Genomic DNA, 18,888 nt, shown 5'->3' on the forward strand with positions numbered 1-18,888 from the left:
ACTATTGAACAGGATGATTTCAAAATCATATCACATAATGAATATTGCAGCTCTCAAGAAGATCTTAAGCAATATCTATAAACCAACATCAAACGTTAAGCCCCTTGTGGGCCCAAAAATTGTTCAAGTTCTAAGCATTTGGGAATTAAAAACATGTCAAGATGCTTGCATTTTAATAAACCCATGTATTCTAACATTTAAGTTTACAAGAATAATTCAATTTTGTTCCTATGTAAAAATTGCTGTATCCATATTGTGGCCACACCCTAACCCGGGGGGTCATGATTTTCACTTTGAATCTACACTACCTAAGGATGCTTCCACAAAAGTTTCAGCTTTCTTGGCTGATCAGTTTTTTAGGAGAAGATTTTTAAAAATTTACTCTTTATATTCCTACAACTGTATATGTGTGAAAACTTAACCACCCATTGTGGCCCAGCCCCAGGGATCTTTAATATAGCCACAAAATACCTTCTTAAATTCATGCTACATGTACCTTAAAGCTTAACAAAAGTTTACTACCAGGTATAAGGTTAGGCAAATAAAATTTTTGATACCCATCATATTTATAACTAAAGATTAAAAAAAAAGAGAGAGAGAAAATTTCCTGACCAGTATTCCCACAGTAACTTCGGTTGAATCCATAATAGTTGATGCTAACAATGGCTTTAGGTGCGGCCCCATGCCACAGTTCCATCTCTAACGTTTGTTTGTTTTGGTCGACATGCTTTTCTATATGAGCTTTTTTGGCTGCATATTGCTGATACAGAGATGGATTCTGAATTCTTTCAATCTGCAAAGTAAAAAAATGTAGTCTTCTTATTTTGCCAATAGATTTTAAAGATTGTTCCTTTAGATTAAGCATGTTTCTCTGACCTAGAGTTCCAAAAAAAAATTCTAATCATATTAAATAATATAAAACTGATTCAGGAGATAAACTTTATATCATTGTTATAAGGTTTGTATTAAAGAGGCTGGGGTCCACAAATTAACCATTAGATCTACCGTAAAGTTTTGGACATGATTTTTTTAAACCATAAACTATTATGTAGTAAAGAAAAAAATCCTATTATCATATTTTTAAACGATGAATATTTTCGTACATGTATCACTGTCGTGTATCCGCGCCGGTAGTGACATGTTTGGATAACGTGAAAATGGCGTATCCATTGCAAAAACAATGAGTATTGTGTCCTTTTTTCTATCGACAACGAGGTAAATATTAATTAGAATATCGTAATAGTCGTTTATATTTTTCTGAAGGTTTTGCAGTTGAAAAGAGTGTGCGTTATTTTTGTTCATCGTTAATAAAAACGACTTATTTGTAGAAAAATCAATCGTTAACGTGTCATTTTAACGCCAAAACCAAGAACTATTTCTAGATTACGTAGATAATATAACACATACTAAAACTCTGAAGCAGCCAAAATTTATTTAAAACATTAAATTAACCAAATAAAATCAAACCGATGTTTTTTTAATACATTAACATGTATAAAAATAGCAATAACTTCATGCACCTGCTAAAGAAGTAGTACGGTTTGGATCAATAAATTATTCCGGTTTGGATGCTAAAATATAAATTGTGCAAATGGTACGGTTTGAATAATTTAAAGTTATAGCATTTTTGATATTTTAGACTTAAAGAGAGCAGTTTGCATTTTATCGGTGTGCAACCGAAGATACATCTTTTTAAAAAAATATTGGGTCATTCAATTACACAGCATGCAAGAGATGTATTTTAAGTCAGGTAAAAAGAACATAATGTACAGACGATGAATTCCTTCCTGTCCGACATTTTTATAAATGTGATGAAACCAAAATACTTCCACATGTTCGAAGGGAACTAAAACTGGATGACTAAGTTCATTTCTTTAGACAAGCATGTTTTTACCTCTGATTAAATGGTATACAAATGTATTAAGCATATAATTGATCAGAATTGATTATTTAACAAATAAGGAATCATTCATTGATCGAATATCATGAGTTGATTATTTTGGTCGGGGCGTGGTCAAACCCAATAAAGCTCGAAACGAAATTACACCACACAATATCGAAAGAATGATTTCTTATTACTTATATTAATTTAATTCAAAGCAATTGTACTTTTAAATATTTGAATAAGCAAACGTCATTTGAATTTACTGGACTGAATATGAACAAATTGATACTTAGTGTTATCACATGAAAAAAACACTGAAAGATGTAAATATAGTTATATCAAGTTTTTTTTACTAACATTTCAAAAGACTACTTTCTTTAATTTTAAATTATAAAGAAAATATGAGTTGAAACATGAGGAACACAATAAAATGTAAAAAAAAAAAGAAAAAAGAAAAAAAAAGAAAAAAGATTTTCACCTTTAGCCTGAAAAGCAATACATCATATTAACACCTTAACAGACAACTATCTACTACTTTTATGGCAAGCGACTATATGATGTGTTTTTTAGTTATGCTGAAATGATATAATCGTGAAGTACGTTAACGGAGAACGTGCTTGGTAATAATATTATGAAAGTGAGCCTCGTTTTCATTCAATACCAAGCCTGTACATCGCTAGACAAAGAAATTTCTACAATTATTTCACTCCCGGTGATATAATACAAAGTACCATAGATGTCTGCCAAGTCATATATTTACTCTGTTGTTAGAAATAGTTGGTCCAAAAAATTCAAGTGATGTCGAGACCTAAGTAAACATAGCCATTTTGTATGTACATTTATTCAATCATAATTCTCACCAGAAAATCAAAACGATTAATATGTATCAATGTATATCAAGAAGTTTTGGTGACCCATGCGGGAAATGAATGTGGCGTTACTGCAGAAAATGTAAAAAACCCGCGTTAGTATTTAACATGAAAGTATAATGATAAAAATTTCATAGTTAAAAATTTGCCAAAGCGCAGTTGTTAGGCTGTTGCAAAACTAAAAAGTTGTTTGGGAACGTTTCAATTTTTAATTTAAAAAATTAGACAAGTATGATATTTGATAAGTTAAATACTCTGTATCAAAAGTGATTATATTTTCATGAAACCCATATCAGGATACCAATAATTAAAAATCCACGTTATCATGGTTTGTTCTGTGCAGTGCATCTATATATTATATCGTTTCAATTTTAAAAGAGAAAAAAAAATATTTGTATCATTAGTTGATTTTACAGACTTAAAATTTTTTAAAGTTGGTATAATTCTGTATTTGACTGATCTCTTTTATATTTGACTGATCTCTTTTATTTTTTCACGTTTAAAGCCGATAGGGTTATAGAAGCATAACAATTGAAACTGTCGTAAACACATGTGTTTTTGTGTCGGTAATGATTTTGGTAAGGCTGAATCTTTCGAAATTAATATCGATGGAATGATTATACAACAGACTTAACATATTTGTAAAGCACTCTGTATGCCATTTTTATAAGCCAATTGCAAGTTACTTGGAGCGTGTGTAAAATTTAAATTCAAATTACGGTATATTAAGTTTTGTTGGCTTAAATGCACAAGTCTTTAACGTGTATGTTTATTTTTAAACAATGTGACTTTATATGTCTATCACATGATGATATCCATAATATTGAAAGCCTGCTTTTCAATGAGGGCGTGTATATCGCACAGTAGCGATGCTATATCCCCTTTGCGAGGGGAAATTAAAGGAACTGTTTACACTCACATATTACTGACATCCAAACCGTATCAGATGCGTATCCAAACCGTTCCTATTTTGAAAAACAAGGTCATCCAAACCTGTTCCGTTGTTCAAAATTAATCGACATAAACTGCTTATTTACTTAATTTTAACATAAACTTCGTAGAACTTTAAAGATTTTACACACTTTTAAATAGATCTGACGATCTTTTTCATGTAAAAGTAGACAATGTATGCCTTAAATAACACGAAAACTTTTCAAGAAGCAAACGGAGCCACCATTTTCACTTTATCCAAACACGTCACTACCGGCGCGGATACACGACAGTGTGTATATCTTTTAACTAATGTCATCTTCTAAAGAAGAATAATATAGCCATGACCACTCTGCCCTCTTGAATGCAGTTTACCTTGTTGACTTTGACTTTGTTGAATTGTCCCACAGGGTTATTTGCTGGATTTGGAGCTTTGCCTGTGTTATAAATTCCATTCTTTACAGAGTCCAGAAATTTCTTCTCTAGACTTTGATATTCTGCAGAAGCTTTGTCCAGTGTTACAACCTTAATAGTCTCTCCATCCTTCATAGGAACCCAGTTGGCTGGTAACTCAATTTTATTTCCTGCATAAAAACAGTATTCAATGTGAAGGTAAACTCAAGCAATGCTATTGCAAAAAAATATTATTAATAGACATACAGTCCATTTGTAATACCGGGTATATATCAACCACTGCTATGGCATCAAGTATAGCAGACTGACCTTTGAACTTTTCCTTCCTGACAACATTCTCCTGTTTGGTTGGTTGATTTTCTGGGTATATCTTCATGGTTGTTAGATCAACAACCATACCAGTATCTCTTAACCTGACTTCACTTTCATTCTTTCTATATGCATTTTCAATATACATGTTTTCGCGCTGCGGAAAATCTTGTAGTTTTTGGATTACAACCATTGGATCATCACTCTGTAATAAATAATATCATAAATACCGGTACTAATTTGAAAATATCTCCACTATTATTCTTTCTGTATCTTGAAATGTTAACATTTTTTATATTTAATATCTTCAAATTTCCTGACAATTTTTTATCTCTTTTTCATTTTAACTAGACATTGTTGAGATGGTGACCATCTCAAAAGGTTTCACTTAAGGGGGATGTGGCCATCTTGTACAATTGAGGATAAAAATGTAAACATTTCTTGAACTGGCTTGTTTCTGCCCAAAACTGCCCAATACTGTTGTCAACAGTTGAAAAGCAATAAATATTTCTAAGGCATTAAAGAAATACTGGTCAGCACATTTTTTACATGATTCAATATCTTTCCCCATGACATAGGATTTGTCACATTGTCAATAAAAACAACAAATATAAAACAAAATAAAAATAATTTAAAGGTTAAATATTCCTACCGATGATTAATGTGTGATGTACACATGAGACACATGCAATCATTTATGATACACGTATACTGTAGATACCTACGGTAATTAAATGCAAGAAATCAATTTCTGCGTAAAATCGTGAGAAGAAACCCTTGCAAATTCAAAATCTAGCTTTTATTTTTTAGACAATTTTGAACTATAGGATATTATAACAAAAAATTGGTGATTGCGATTTTATATTATCACAATTTGATACAAAACAGCGGAATCGCTTAATAAAGTACTCGCGAAAAATAAGGAATTTACTGTGATGATATAGGAAAAATTGGGCTGGAATAGAATTTAAGATGAAAGGTTTGGGACGATGACAGTATTTACACACCATCACGCTCCACTGCACTGTATCAGCTACAAGCTTTGCCTCCTCATCCAGCCATCTCTCTTTCTGGAACTGTCTCAGTAGATCAAAGATCTTGTCCTTGGCTTTGTCCAATTCCTCCTTAAGACCCTCCATGGTAATTTTTCCGCTCTGTTTGTCGATGGTCATTTCAATTTCACACTGCTCAGGTATATCATAAAACTGGTTAAACTGTGTAAGATAAAAAATAAACACTGTTGAATCCTGTGAAATTCAATTCTCATCTATAGAATGTACAAGTAAATATACATATATCAGTAAAAATTAAAAAGGCCTAAACATCTGGTATCATATATAAGAAACATAATACATGTACAGATGATCATAATGATCATCATAAAATAAAACAAGAGATGTTTGTGAAACATTTATGCCCCCCTCCCTTGGAAACATCCACAAAGAAAATGAACGTAAACTGCAAATAACTGGTATTTTTCTAAGTTCAAGGGCCATAAATCTGTCGAAAATTGCTCTATCATACCCAAAATCAAACTTGACCTAGATATTATTTAGATAAATCTGTATATCAAATTTCATATCCATATGTGCACCCTCTGTGAAGAAAATGAGCAGAAACTGCAAATAACTGGAATTTTTCTATGTCCAAGAGGCATAACTCTGTCAAAAATTGCTCGATCGTACCCAATATCGAACTTGCCCTAGATATTATCATGATAAACCTGTATACCAAATTTAATTTCAATATGTTTATCCTCTGCTAAGAAAATGAGCAGAAACTGCAAATAACTGGAATTTTTCTACGTCCAAGGGCCATTTCTCTGTCGAAAATTGCTTGATCGTACCCAATATCAAACTTGACCTACATATTATCATGATAAACCTGTATACCAAATTTAATTTCAATATGTTCATCGTCTGCGAAGAAAATGAGCGGAAACTGCAAAAAACTAGAATTTTTCTACGTCCAAGGGCCATAACTCTGTTGAAAATTGCTCGATTGCACCCAATATCAAACTTGACCTAGATATTTTCATGATTAACCTATATACCAAATTTCATTTCAATATGTTCATCCTCTGCGAAGAAAATGAGTGGAAACTGCAAAAAACTAGAATTTTTCTAAGTCCAAGGGCCATAAATCTGTCGAAAATTGCTCGATTGTACCCAGTATCGAACTTGACCTAGATATTATCATGATAAACCTATATACCAAATTTCATTTCAATATGTTCATCCTCTGCGAAGAAAATGAGTGGAAACTGCAAAAAACTAGAATTTTTCTAAGTCCAAGGGCCATAAATCTGTCGAAAATTGCTCGATTGTACCCAGTATCGAACTTGACCTAGATATTATCATGATAAAGCTATATACCAAATTTCATTTCAATATGTTCATCCTCTGCAAAGAAAATGAACGGAAACTGTTGGTGGACCCACCGACAGACCGACCGACAGACAGCAGCAAAGCAATATGCCCTCCCTTCTTCGAAGGGGGGCATAAAAAAGAAATAAAATACAAATCACAACATATATCACAAATAAACTGGAGTTAAAATCTTTGATATTTTCTTGCCTCATTAGGGGTCAGGTTTGGTATCTGTGAGTCTGTTACTTCTTGCTTTGAAGCCTTGGATTGGATAATTTTGGATATTTCACGGAATGTGTCCTGAATATCATCCTGCCTGTCTCCGTATACCCACAGAGTCACTGACGGGAAAGACCGGCTTTTTCTGGGACGTGCTACACTACTTCTAACACTGACTTGTTCTGCAAAATTTCATCATACAGAAATATATTTTCAATACACCATAAAAAAATTTTTTGAAAATAGTAAATCATCAAACAAAATACTTATTAGTTATTAAAATTTCATAAACATAAGCTACATGATGCATCAATTTTTATTTTATCATTAAAGCACCATTTGTTGTGCTAAAAGTTGTTTTCTATAAATTATTTTTATTGATGCTGTATGTGGTTGGTTTTAAAGTACTATAAGAATGGATTCTGTACCTGGTCTTGAGGTCATCAGAAAAGAAGGCTGGGTCACAGAAAGCCCAGCTTGTTTAGGAATGTACTTTTTCTCTTCACTCTCAAAAGCCTAAACACAAACTCACACTCAATATTGTTTAAATCTTTATAATTATCAAATGATAATGCTAAACATATAAATCATTCCTGAATCATAACAAGTAAACTTATGTATCAATGTAACATCTTATTGAAGGCATATCTGCATTATCATTTGGTATAAGCATAAAAAACAGATCCTCTAAAACTGGCAAATGTTTGTTATCATCACGAACTAAAGTCCTACCCACCCCCATAGATTTCCTGTCATTGCTCAAGGCCACAAAGTTGACCTTCTGGACACTGGTAGAGGACACTGACTTGTCGTACTCAGTGACCGCTTCAAACATCAGGGCAGCTACCTCAATGTGTGGGTACCCATTATACCCACTCCCAAGGCAGGGGAAGGAAATGGAGTTGTGTCCCTTCTGGTTTGCTACAGTCAAACACTTCACAACCATATCTTTAAGAATCTAAAAATATGTAATATATACGGCTGTAATCCATAAAACAGCTAGGATAAAAAATACCTAATCATATATTGCTCTCTTCTAAGGAGTGTTTCAATTAAATTTGATTTGCAAACATATGACAATTCAAAATCTGCATTTTTTAAATCATATTACAAGAACAAACATTTTATAAGTTGAAACCATTGATGGCTTTTATCAAGCAATTTTCATACATACTTTTGCTGCAGCATTAGCGTCCTCCTTATATATTGGCAATGTGCCAATGTATATCTCTTTACAATCTAGTTTTCCTGAGCTAACAATGGCGAGGTTTCCGGCGGTGATTCCGTTAGGATAGTTAGTCCTGATTTCTGTCTGGATGCTGTCTCCTCCTTCCTTCATTATTGCCTTAGTTACTGCTGTCTGGCCAAGGTCAAGGTCATTCTTAGCTGTCACCACAATGACATCATCCTACATAAGTAAATAAATCACATTTTGGCTTTAATAAACCAATTGGGCTACAATCAACTTTCAAAATGTTAAAAATCTGTTAGAACTAAATAATTAAAGGTGAAACTTTGTAAAAAAATAGAGAAACTTGTAAACCTTTTGATCATTACACAAAGTCATTTCTATCTAACCTTTAGCTTTGTAATGGAGGCTGTCTTCACAGTTACCACTATTCCTTGGTTGGGCGTTTTATAGGCATCTAAATTTACACACAAAAAATATATCCATAAATAAAGATTGATTTCCCAATTATAACAGTCTATGAATCTACGAATACAAAGTGATTCTTAAAACAAATCTCCACGAAGCAACATTTCATTTTCCTACTCTTTTTGTAATTAACCTTTAATAAAAAGATATATTTACTGTGTAATCTAAGAATTCATGATGGCTCAATTTTCGTGATATTTGTGGGTAGCATAACAATGACCATGCAGTTAGAGGGATTTCATCATTGATCTATTGATCCACTAGTGAATAAATTACCCTGCATGCAAAGTATCATACAAATCTTATACGTTTACCACTGGAGTATTTCCTTTCATTCAGTAGCTCCTTTTCACAGTCTTCAAAGGCCTTAAAATTTAAGAAAAAATTGATGTTAATGTATAAAAAATGAATTACATTGTTGTCCTCTAAAATAGCCTTCTGAGACTGAAAAGATACATGTAATTATATGACACATTTACATCAACTTTCTGTTTATCCTCTAGATATTTGAATTTGGATTTAATTTTACTTTTATATAAAAATTCATCTGATTTTTTTTAGAGGGAAAATAATACTGTACTTTACTCAATTATATCATGTTAACATGATGAATATTTTAACTAAAATAAGGACTTGCCCATTCAAATTTTTTATATGCATGCATTCATGATAATATTTCAACCATTCATATATCATATAACACATGGTCAGACCACTGACCGTAACAATTAATCACAACATCTTAAAAAACCTTTCTTCTAATAAATTTTAATGATTATATCACAGGTTTTTTATTTCTTTTATAATTACCTGGTACCTGAAATTGTTTTTATTTTAAAATTTAAATGAATCTAAATTGCAATTTAATTAAAATCACAATGTACCTTGATGGTTTCCTTGTCCTTCGGATAAAGAACAAAGTGCACGTTCTTGACGCTACAGTTGGGGTGTCCTCTGGAATACTTCCGCACTTCACTGTACATGTTTTTGGCGACCATCGCAGCAGGATATTTCATTCCTCCAGTTCCCATGGCAGCAAAGGCTACAGACTTGTATCCTGATTGGTCGGCATGTTCCATGCATTCCGCAACAAATTTACACAGCACCTACAATTCATATTTCTTTATATGTAAACATTTCATACTTCATCAGATAATATATTTTAAAATACACTGACATATCTAATGAATTACTTTAATTTTATCTACTTTGCTATATCTAAAGTCATTATTTCCTAAAATGACTACCAGTCAAGTAATTCAGTTTATATTTAAAATGGGTGGCGATATGATAAAATTTGAGCACAACCTCATACACGACTGAATAACGATTAACTCACTGTTTGGGATTTCTGTTCTGACTCAGGAATGGAGGTTAGATATACGTCCTTGCAGTTTTTAAGTCCATTTCCTGGAATGCATGCAAAGTCCCCAAAATTGGCAATACCATTGGGGTAGTTAACCTTTGCCCCTTCTTGAAAAAAATCTCCTCCTGCATCGTACAAAGACTGGGCAGCTTTTCCTGATTTGGTCAAAACCAGGGATTTATCACAGGCAACTACCAGCACATCAGCCTAACAGATACAAAATTCAGTTAAAGTCATTAATTCTCTCCGATAAATACATGGGAAGGTACTAATAGAATAAATTTACAACAATTTATATATATTTTTTATAAGTATTTTTATTGTTAAGGAGAACAAATAGTATCATTTAATTTGGTTGTAAATAAATATACACTTCTGTTGTGTAAAAGATATCAAATATGCAAAATATTCTTAGATTGCTGATACTGCATTTGATATCCCTATTATAAAGAAGAAAATATCAATTAAACTAGAAAACTGACCAGTCAGGAAGGGCCCCGCTATGACAATTAATATAGAGAAGTGAAAAAATCTTTGAATTCCATCCTCTTTATAATAACAATGATGAAAAATAATGCCCGGCAGAAGATGCAAAGAACTGGAATATATAGGATCTTGTGATTTGTAGTTGGATATGATTTTCATCCAACAATTAAAGTGTTTTTTTCTTGAGCCTTAGTGAGGGGATAAAACACACAAGTTGGATAAAAATCATATTGTACTACAAATCATATGAGATTCTTTTTTATTTATCCCATGTTTTATACACCACAATCAATGCTTACACTGTTTATAAAACTCCACATTATTTTAAATTACTTCATTATGCCTACGCAAATCCCATTGTAAAGTCACAACTGTGGGATATCAAAAAAATATCCAATGAGTCATATCCACGGGATAAAGTGGGTTAACATGGGATGAAATAAAATTTGTTAAAAAAACAAAGAATTGATACATGTACCTATGCAATGATACCTAGGCTTTGCCTCAACTTCAAACAAACATCACTTACAGACACGTGTGGGTAATACATATAACAGATAAAGACAGACCTTAGATTTTCTGAAACAGGCAAGATAATTAATCTCAGGGGATTAATTATCCTGCTCTCATCCATTTATTGAATTTAATCAGGGCTTACAGAAGGAACATTTTCAGGTACTATTTTTAAGTTTCCTTTAATATAAACATAGCAACCAAAACCAACAACAACACCAAAACATCCATTAAAAAAGAAAAAAAAAAGAATAAAAAAAATTGATATCTAATAAAAAACATTTTTTTTTAATTTATTGTAATTCATATATTTTTTCTACTTTACAGAATATAAGTATTTGGACTAGAATGAAATATATATTCTTTATCAAAGATGTTCATTAATCTTCATATGACAGATAGAGATAAGCCTCTAAATTTTCTGCAGCAGGCAAGATAATTAATCCCAGGAGATTAATTGTTCTGCTCTCTCATCCTTTTGTTCTAAATTTACAATAAGATTTTTTTTTCAGAAATGACAGAATGGGGTTATTATCTGATTACCTGTTAAAATTAACAGCATTAAGGCAGATAAATATAAAATAAATAATTAAAAAATAAAATAGTGAAAAAGGATATCTTAATATACATCTTGATTTTGGAATTCAATAAAATTATCATAAATCATGTGTACGGTATTTCAACAAAATAAAATATGAATATTATATTTTAAATCCATATTTCAAAGAATGTACACAATACTACACATCATTCAAAATTGACCTTAACTTCAAAACAAAGTTCATTTGCAGACACAGGCAGTACAGTAATTAATCTCAATGTGACAGATAAAAATAAAGCTTAGGATTTCCTTCCTGTGGAAGGTTAATTAATCCCAAAGGACAAATATTGCACAGCCTTCCATGTATACAATGGTAACATTATCAGCAGTTATCTCTCTTTGCCCATTCATTCTCAGCAGTTATCTCTCTTTGCCCATTCATTCTTATGCATAGTTAGGAATCTACCCCACCACCCCAGCTCCAAACCAGAAGACATAGAGAACCAAACTTAGCATCAAAATATGTATTTCTGCCTACTGAACTACCATACCAAATTTGAACTTGATTGGGCAACCATAAAAAAAGTTATTAGAAAAAAACAGAAAATTTGTGGACGGAAGAGTGACAGACGGACGGACAGAAGGACGGACGGACAGAGTGATTCCTATAGGGCACCCGCAAATCCTTGCGGGGCCCTAATAATATATCATTTTTAATAAAGTTTATGGTACTAATAAATAATTTTCATTTCATATACAGATAATCCAAAACACTGTTTTGGTTATCATTTTTGTATACTGTGGTTTCATTAATATTCAAGGGCATCAATTTTCATGGATAAAGTGAAAATCACAGTTTCAAGGCTACGTAAATTCATGGCCAATGACCCCATCAATACAAAATGCTGATAAAAATTGCACTTCTATGAACATTTTATTTCGTGGGTCAACTAAACAACGAAATCCACGAAAATTGGTAATCAACGAATATTGATGAAACCACAGTAATGACTTATCATTGAAGTATGATAACACATGTAAATTAAGAAATCCTTAATTAATGAGGAATTAGACACAAGTTACCGGTATCCTGTTGATCTGTGAAAGTACAGAATTACTTACAGAGAATTTACTAATTTCAGCCTTTTCAATGGAAATTGTCACTTTATTTCTTGTGATATATGGTCCTTTTCTGGAATCTATAAATTGAAAAAATTGTCATCTTCTAGTCTACATATCACTGATACACATAACTGTCGTATATTCAATTTTTAAATCAACTGCATGGCATTTTAATTTTTCAATATCGTTGAATTTGAAATTGTATTTTTCCATGTTGAGTTTTTTGTCTTTCTACTTGTGGATAACAAGATTTCCCATTTTATTGTTGTTAAGACCTTTTACTTTTAAAGTGTGTATTTGTCTATTATTTTTACAGTTTAAGCTTTATCAGTGGTGTGTAGGTATTTTAGTTAAAGTTGAATTATTCCATCTATAAGTAGGGGGTCTTTGAAGAAGTTTTGCAATTTAAATTACAAAAACTTTAGTTTTGTAGATTTTTTTCCCCAATGACTTTTTACTATTTAGCTGAAAATCTTAGTCTAGAGTCAGCTCTAACAAGGCACATGTACTATTTTATAGTTGAAGCCTCTTACCTCTGACCTGCTGTTTTGGGAGGTGAGGATTGAGGCGATGTTTCTCCTCTGCCTCAAAAGCCTTAAAAGAAATCAGGGAACCCAAATGAACTTTGCAGCAATAAACATATAAGGTAATTAACTCCTCCCATTAATATAATAAAGTGTATTATCACAACAGAGCTACATGCACATTTAGTTAATTCAAAGATTTATTAATGAAATACATTTATACTGATTTGAAATATATGTTTTATGCGGTATCAAGGGATTTATCTTTTTGTTATTCTGGTAATTCCTAAACACAACCATTGACAGGAATCTTGTGAGTGTTTGTGTGTGAATAAATGTGCTCAATTTATACAGGTAAGAAAGAGCAGATAATCTTCTGCTATGAAAAACCGTACAACAAAATTATAGGATTTCATTTTACCTGACAGGTTTCGAAATCACCAGGGAAACAGATAAATTTAATGTGCTTCAAGTTTGGTCCAGCAGATTTGCGGTCAAAGTCAATGACGGCCTGGTACATCATTTCAGCCACCTGGTCCCTGGGGTATCCTAGCTGTCCCGTCCCCATGGCTGGGAACACCAGGGTTGTATATGACGAATCATTGGCCGCTTCCAAACATTTTCTCATAAACTCATTTAGAACCTATTGGAAATTCAGATTGATCAACAACATATTTTTTATTGTCAGTATCATATTTAAATTATTCTGATTGAAGACTGTTAATAGGATACTTAACAAATCAAAATAATACCAACTGCAGAGCACTTTAATATAAAATTATACATTTGTAAAATTTCATATGTCATTACCTGCTTACCAACAACTCTTAAAGAGGCAGGTTTTTTTTTTTTTTACCCTGCTGAGTAATTATCCAAATTAAGAGACTGCAAAAGCTGCAGCGGTAAGTTTGAAATGCAATGTAAACTACTGACTGAATGAGTTTTGTCTTTGAAAGCAAGTCTAAGTTCATTACAGTATTTATGATGCATTTTGTTTAACTTAAGCTCTTTTCACCTTCAGATTATTTCCTATAAAAAATCTTAAATCATGTTTGAAATTTTTTAATCTATTCCTTATTTAATGCTACTGCAATAAATAAACAATACAAATAAGTAACATCGACTTTTTACTATGTATACAGAGACTCTCTATTGCAATTGCATATATAAATTACTCCTGCTTTGTTTAGACTATATTATACGGTATGTACAAGGAAATCATATTTTACTCTTTCCCTGATTTTATTTCTCTCACTTTTTGACGATTTAATAGTAAATCGTACAATAAACTTGTCGCAAATAAAAGTTGGTTCATTGTAACCTGAGAGAGAATCCTGCATTAGCTCATCCCAACTTACCTAATATACATACCGGTAATTGACTAAACTCTACATGAAAATAACTGCTTTTACAGAAAAAAAATTGTATCCCTTCTCATTCTTTCAACTAACCTTGCCCTTGCTGCTTTTCCAGTCTGGTAGATATCCGAGGTACAGCTCCTGACAGCCCAGACTCCCTCCACTGATGGTGGCTAACTCTCCTGCTTGGCTCCCGTTTGGATACTTTGTCTCAATTTCAGCCATTAGTCCTTGACCTCCCTTGTCCAGCAGAGTCTTGCTGGACTTTCCTCTGTTGAGATGCAAATCCTGGGCCACAGAACATACAATGACGTCTCCCTAGAAAAGTAAATAATTACATCTCCCTACAACAGTAAACAATAACATCCTCAAACACAAAAATATCTCCCTGCAACAGTAAACTTTGTTGGGGCGAATTTAAAATAGAATGGAATAACAAAGCACACGCAGTGACATTGTTTACAATAATTTCTTACACACCTTTTCACTGGCAAGATCTCCTCGGATCAGTTCAATCTTAATGTTGTTCTCCGCACAGATGTAGGGCCCCGACTTGACCTGTGGGGGTGGGGACATTGAGAGAGTGGATCCACGCAGCAGCTCTGTAATGTGTACTACTTAATTGAGATATCTGGTCATATACTGACAGAAGAAATGATGAAAGAGAAAGGAATTAAATTTGCATTAACTTGCTGCTTCTATATGTATCTTCCCTATTACTACCCAAGCTAACACTGTCATTAATTTATGAAATCATTATAAAAAAAATTCAAAGATTTGTGTTATGTATGTGTTTACAATAAATACTTGCCTTCTTCCTGTAGCATTCTATGGCTAGGTATAAATCTCAGTTTGGGCCTGACATCTTCACTCCCAGGGCTGACCCCAGCGTTCCTAGGACCCGTGAACATTATCACTGAGCGACAACCATCCTCTATGTCCGTCACTGGAAGCTTGTCCTGGGTCAGGATTTTGCTCATCCCTGGCTGGCTGTACGTCTTCTGCTCAAAGCGGATTTTCTTGATCATTGCCTGAATTTCCGGCTTGGCCATCGACAGTCCTTCTTTGTTACCCGACATGATTATCCTCTTTTCCTCCAGGGCAAGTTTCACAAAATATTCTCTATATTTCTCTTCAATTTCTTTTACCTGGGTACCACAATACTTTGAAATAAATTTCATGATTCCTGCATCTTCTATAACTACAGAATCTTCGAATATGGAATTTTCTCTGATAAAGTTTTCTAGTCTTTGTTTAACATAATCATGAAGATCCCTTGTTGTGGTAATTAGGATTTTGGCTTGACCTTCAGGGAAAACTTTAACTTTATTTTCATGCTCAGAGCACAGAGCCTCAATTTCCATCCTCCACTCGCGTGTTAACAGAACGTTTCTGGATGTTTCATCCAGAGGAATCTCAGATTCTTTTGTCATGTTAAGGATGATAGACTCAGCTGGACTTCTTTCATTGCTGTTAATTGTGTAAACTTTTACAGCATCATCATGAAATTCAATCTCAACTGTCAGTCCATTTTCTTGAAACTTTTCCTCCACCAAAGATTTGGCTGGCTCTCCTGCCAGTAATTCAAGCTGATGTTTAGACAATTTTTCTGAGACGGATATTATCCAATTCTCAAAATCAGAAATGTGCTCAAAAATCTGGACTGTTGCCTTCATAATATCATCTTTGACCCCTGTGAAAAAGATTTTTCCATTTTGATAATCTGCTTCTACCTTAAAATCTTCACTTATCATTTCCAACTCCTCAAAAATGCCACTTCTCCTCATTAGCCTGATGTTTGGGACAGGGAAAGACTTTTCGTCAGATGTAATCTGTTTCTTTCTTTGAATCTTTTTCTCTATTTCTCTATGCTGCTTACTGATTTCTGTGTGCACATTTTGAACTATCATTTTTTTCCCAACAAATAAAATTTTACTGGTATTTTCCTCATAGATGGTAAGAAGGTGATCCGAGCTGTGAATCTCTGTTATTTTGGTGGCAGAGCACTGTATCTCACTCCAAGCTTCCTTCATCACCTCTATCTCCGCCTTATGAATCATCTCATTTACAGTCTCAAAAAAGCTTTCTCTGGCCTCGGTTTCCCAAGATTTGACCAGCTCTCTCACGTTGGGCACTTTCTGATCCAGAAGACACTCCACTTGTGTCTTTTCATCGCATATGACCTTTGCATGTTTTTTCTTAAGTTCCAAGTTAAGCTGCTCAACAACAGGGTTGGATTGCTTTAGGAAATCTTCGATTTGAACATCCACATTTTCTATAATAAGCACACTGGGAAGAGGCACAGTGTGTTTTGAGACATCATAAATACCATTACAATTATCTCCTAGTTCAGGAAAAAACAAGGGCGTCACAATAAGGGTCGTGTCAGATACCACATGGCAGGACTTCCTACAAACTCTCAAGGCATCTAAACAAAGAGAAAGAGAGACGCTAGTACAGTAACAAAGCTTTATGTTTACACACTGCAGTATTAGATTTCATTATCAATTTTATAATAATCATACTAAAATTTAACATTCTTAATTGTGGCATTTTTTAAATCTATTACGCATGTCGAGAAAAGAACAGTTCTTTTTTCATTAGTCCATGGAGAATTTTATATCATCAAGTATATTTTAGGCATTGGATGCACACAAGAGGAACTATCCGAAGCATACTTAGAATGGTACAAGATTTATTAAGGATCCTCTACACCTTGTTACTTCTACTTTTTATGACAGTACATCACAACATAGCGATTTAAGCGTTTATACCACCAAACTTTATTGTCTATCTCTGTAGCGCAGTGAGTGTTGCCTCAGTCTACCAACCCACAGGTCCTGAGTTCAAATACTGCAGGGATTTTTATTTTCATGAACAGCGGTTAAATTTAACAAGAGGCCCAGGGGCCACATCGCTCACCTGAGCAACAATTGCCTTATTCTGATCAAATTAGCATTACAGTATCAAAATATCTTGACAACTGAGTACAGTAGATCTTGCTAAAAAAAAATTGAAAATCTGCCAATTTTTATCCACCTCTTATTTTTTGGTAAATACCAAGCCCCTTTTGATGTTGTACCTCTAAGATTTTTCTCTATTCCTATATACCCCCCCCCCCCCCATTTCGTGGCCCCACTATTCTCTAGGTAATCATGGTTTCATCAAACTTAAATCAACCTTTAATCTCATAACCTGTGCTTTCACACTAAGTACTGAGTTTTGGACCAAAAACTTTCCCAGAATATATTTAAAGATTTTCTCTATATATTCCTATGTAAAAATTCAAACCGCCATCACGGTCCCGCCCTACCACTAGGGACTGTGATTTTGCAAACTTGAATTTACACTACCCGAGGATGCCTCTACACAAGTTTAAGCTTTTCTGGCCAAATAGTCTTTAAAAAGAAGATTTTGAAAGATTTTCTCTATATATTCCTATGTAAAACTTGATCCCCCAATTGTGGCCCTACCCTACCCCCTGGGGACCATGATTTGAACAAACTTGAATCTACACTTCCTGAGAATGCTTCCATTTAAATTTGAGCTTTTCTGGCCTAATAGTTTTTGAGAAGAAGATTTTTCAAGATTTTCTCCATTTATTCCTATGTATAACTTGATCCCCCAATTGTGGCCCCACCCTACCCCCGGGAACCATGATTTGAACAAACTTGAATCTACACTACCTGAGGATGCTCCCATTTTAGTTTGAGCTTTTCTGGCCTGATAGTTTTTGAGAAGAAGATTTTAAAAGATTTTCTCTATATATTCCTATGTAAAACTTGATCCCCCTCTTGTGGCCCCTCCCTACCCCCGGGGACCATGATTTGAATAAACGTGAATCTGCACTACCTGAGGATGCCTCCACACAAGTTTAAGCTTTCTCGGCTGAATAGTTTTTGAGAAGAAGATTTTTGAAAAATACCAACAAATTTTTAATAATTCTCAATTATCTCCCCTTTAATAAGGGCGTGGCACTTCATTTGAACAAACTTGAATCCCCTTCACCTAGTGGTGCTTTATGCCAAATTTGGTTGAAATCTGTCCAGTGGTTCTTGAGAAGAAGATGAAAATGTGAAAAGTTAACAACGACGACAACGACAACGACGACAACGACAGACAACGGACAAATTGTGATCAGAAAAGCTCACTTGAGCCTTTGGCTCAGGTGAGCTAAAAAGTTGATTTTCCCCCCCAAAAGTGAAATTTTTGGGGTCATTTTTAAGTCAAGCACATCATGCACATGCTATAAATTTATATCTTTGAGTAATTTAGAAGAATGGGCTTGTAAGCAGAACTCTCCCAAAGTGTGTGGAAGACCCTTAA

At 33.6% G+C, this 18,888-nt stretch overlaps 1 protein-coding gene across 3 annotated transcripts in view; it reads right to left on the reverse strand.

Moving 5' to 3' along the window:
• Positions 1–18,888, reverse strand: part of LOC128180091 (protein mono-ADP-ribosyltransferase PARP14-like) — a 34,577-nt gene that overhangs the window by 3,062 nt on the left and 12,627 nt on the right. For all 3 annotated transcript variants that reach the window (XM_052847925.1, XM_052847924.1, XM_052847926.1), the window contains 18 exons: positions 15,374–16,990; positions 15,043–15,164; positions 14,656–14,880; positions 13,626–13,847; positions 13,214–13,274; positions 12,681–12,757; positions 9,992–10,225; positions 9,537–9,758; positions 8,967–9,018; positions 8,574–8,641; positions 8,170–8,403; positions 7,732–7,953; positions 7,424–7,511; positions 6,984–7,177; positions 5,415–5,621; positions 4,408–4,612; positions 4,060–4,268; positions 613–793 (listed from right to left, as the gene is read on the reverse strand). In XM_052847925.1, coding sequence (XP_052703885.1) covers positions 613–793; positions 4,060–4,268; positions 4,408–4,612; positions 5,415–5,621; positions 6,984–7,177; positions 7,424–7,511; positions 7,732–7,953; positions 8,170–8,403; positions 8,574–8,641; positions 8,967–9,018; positions 9,537–9,758; positions 9,992–10,225; positions 12,681–12,757; positions 13,214–13,274; positions 13,626–13,847; positions 14,656–14,880; positions 15,043–15,164; positions 15,374–16,990 — 4,440 coding nt within the window. The remainder of the gene's footprint in view (positions 1–612; positions 794–4,059; positions 4,269–4,407; positions 4,613–5,414; positions 5,622–6,983; positions 7,178–7,423; positions 7,512–7,731; positions 7,954–8,169; positions 8,404–8,573; positions 8,642–8,966; positions 9,019–9,536; positions 9,759–9,991; positions 10,226–12,680; positions 12,758–13,213; positions 13,275–13,625; positions 13,848–14,655; positions 14,881–15,042; positions 15,165–15,373; positions 16,991–18,888) is intronic.

The sequence above is a fragment of the Crassostrea angulata genome, chromosome 4 (genome assembly GCF_025612915.1).
Source record: "Crassostrea angulata isolate pt1a10 chromosome 4, ASM2561291v2, whole genome shotgun sequence".
Lineage (NCBI taxonomy): Eukaryota > Metazoa > Mollusca > Bivalvia > Ostreida > Ostreidae > Magallana > Magallana angulata.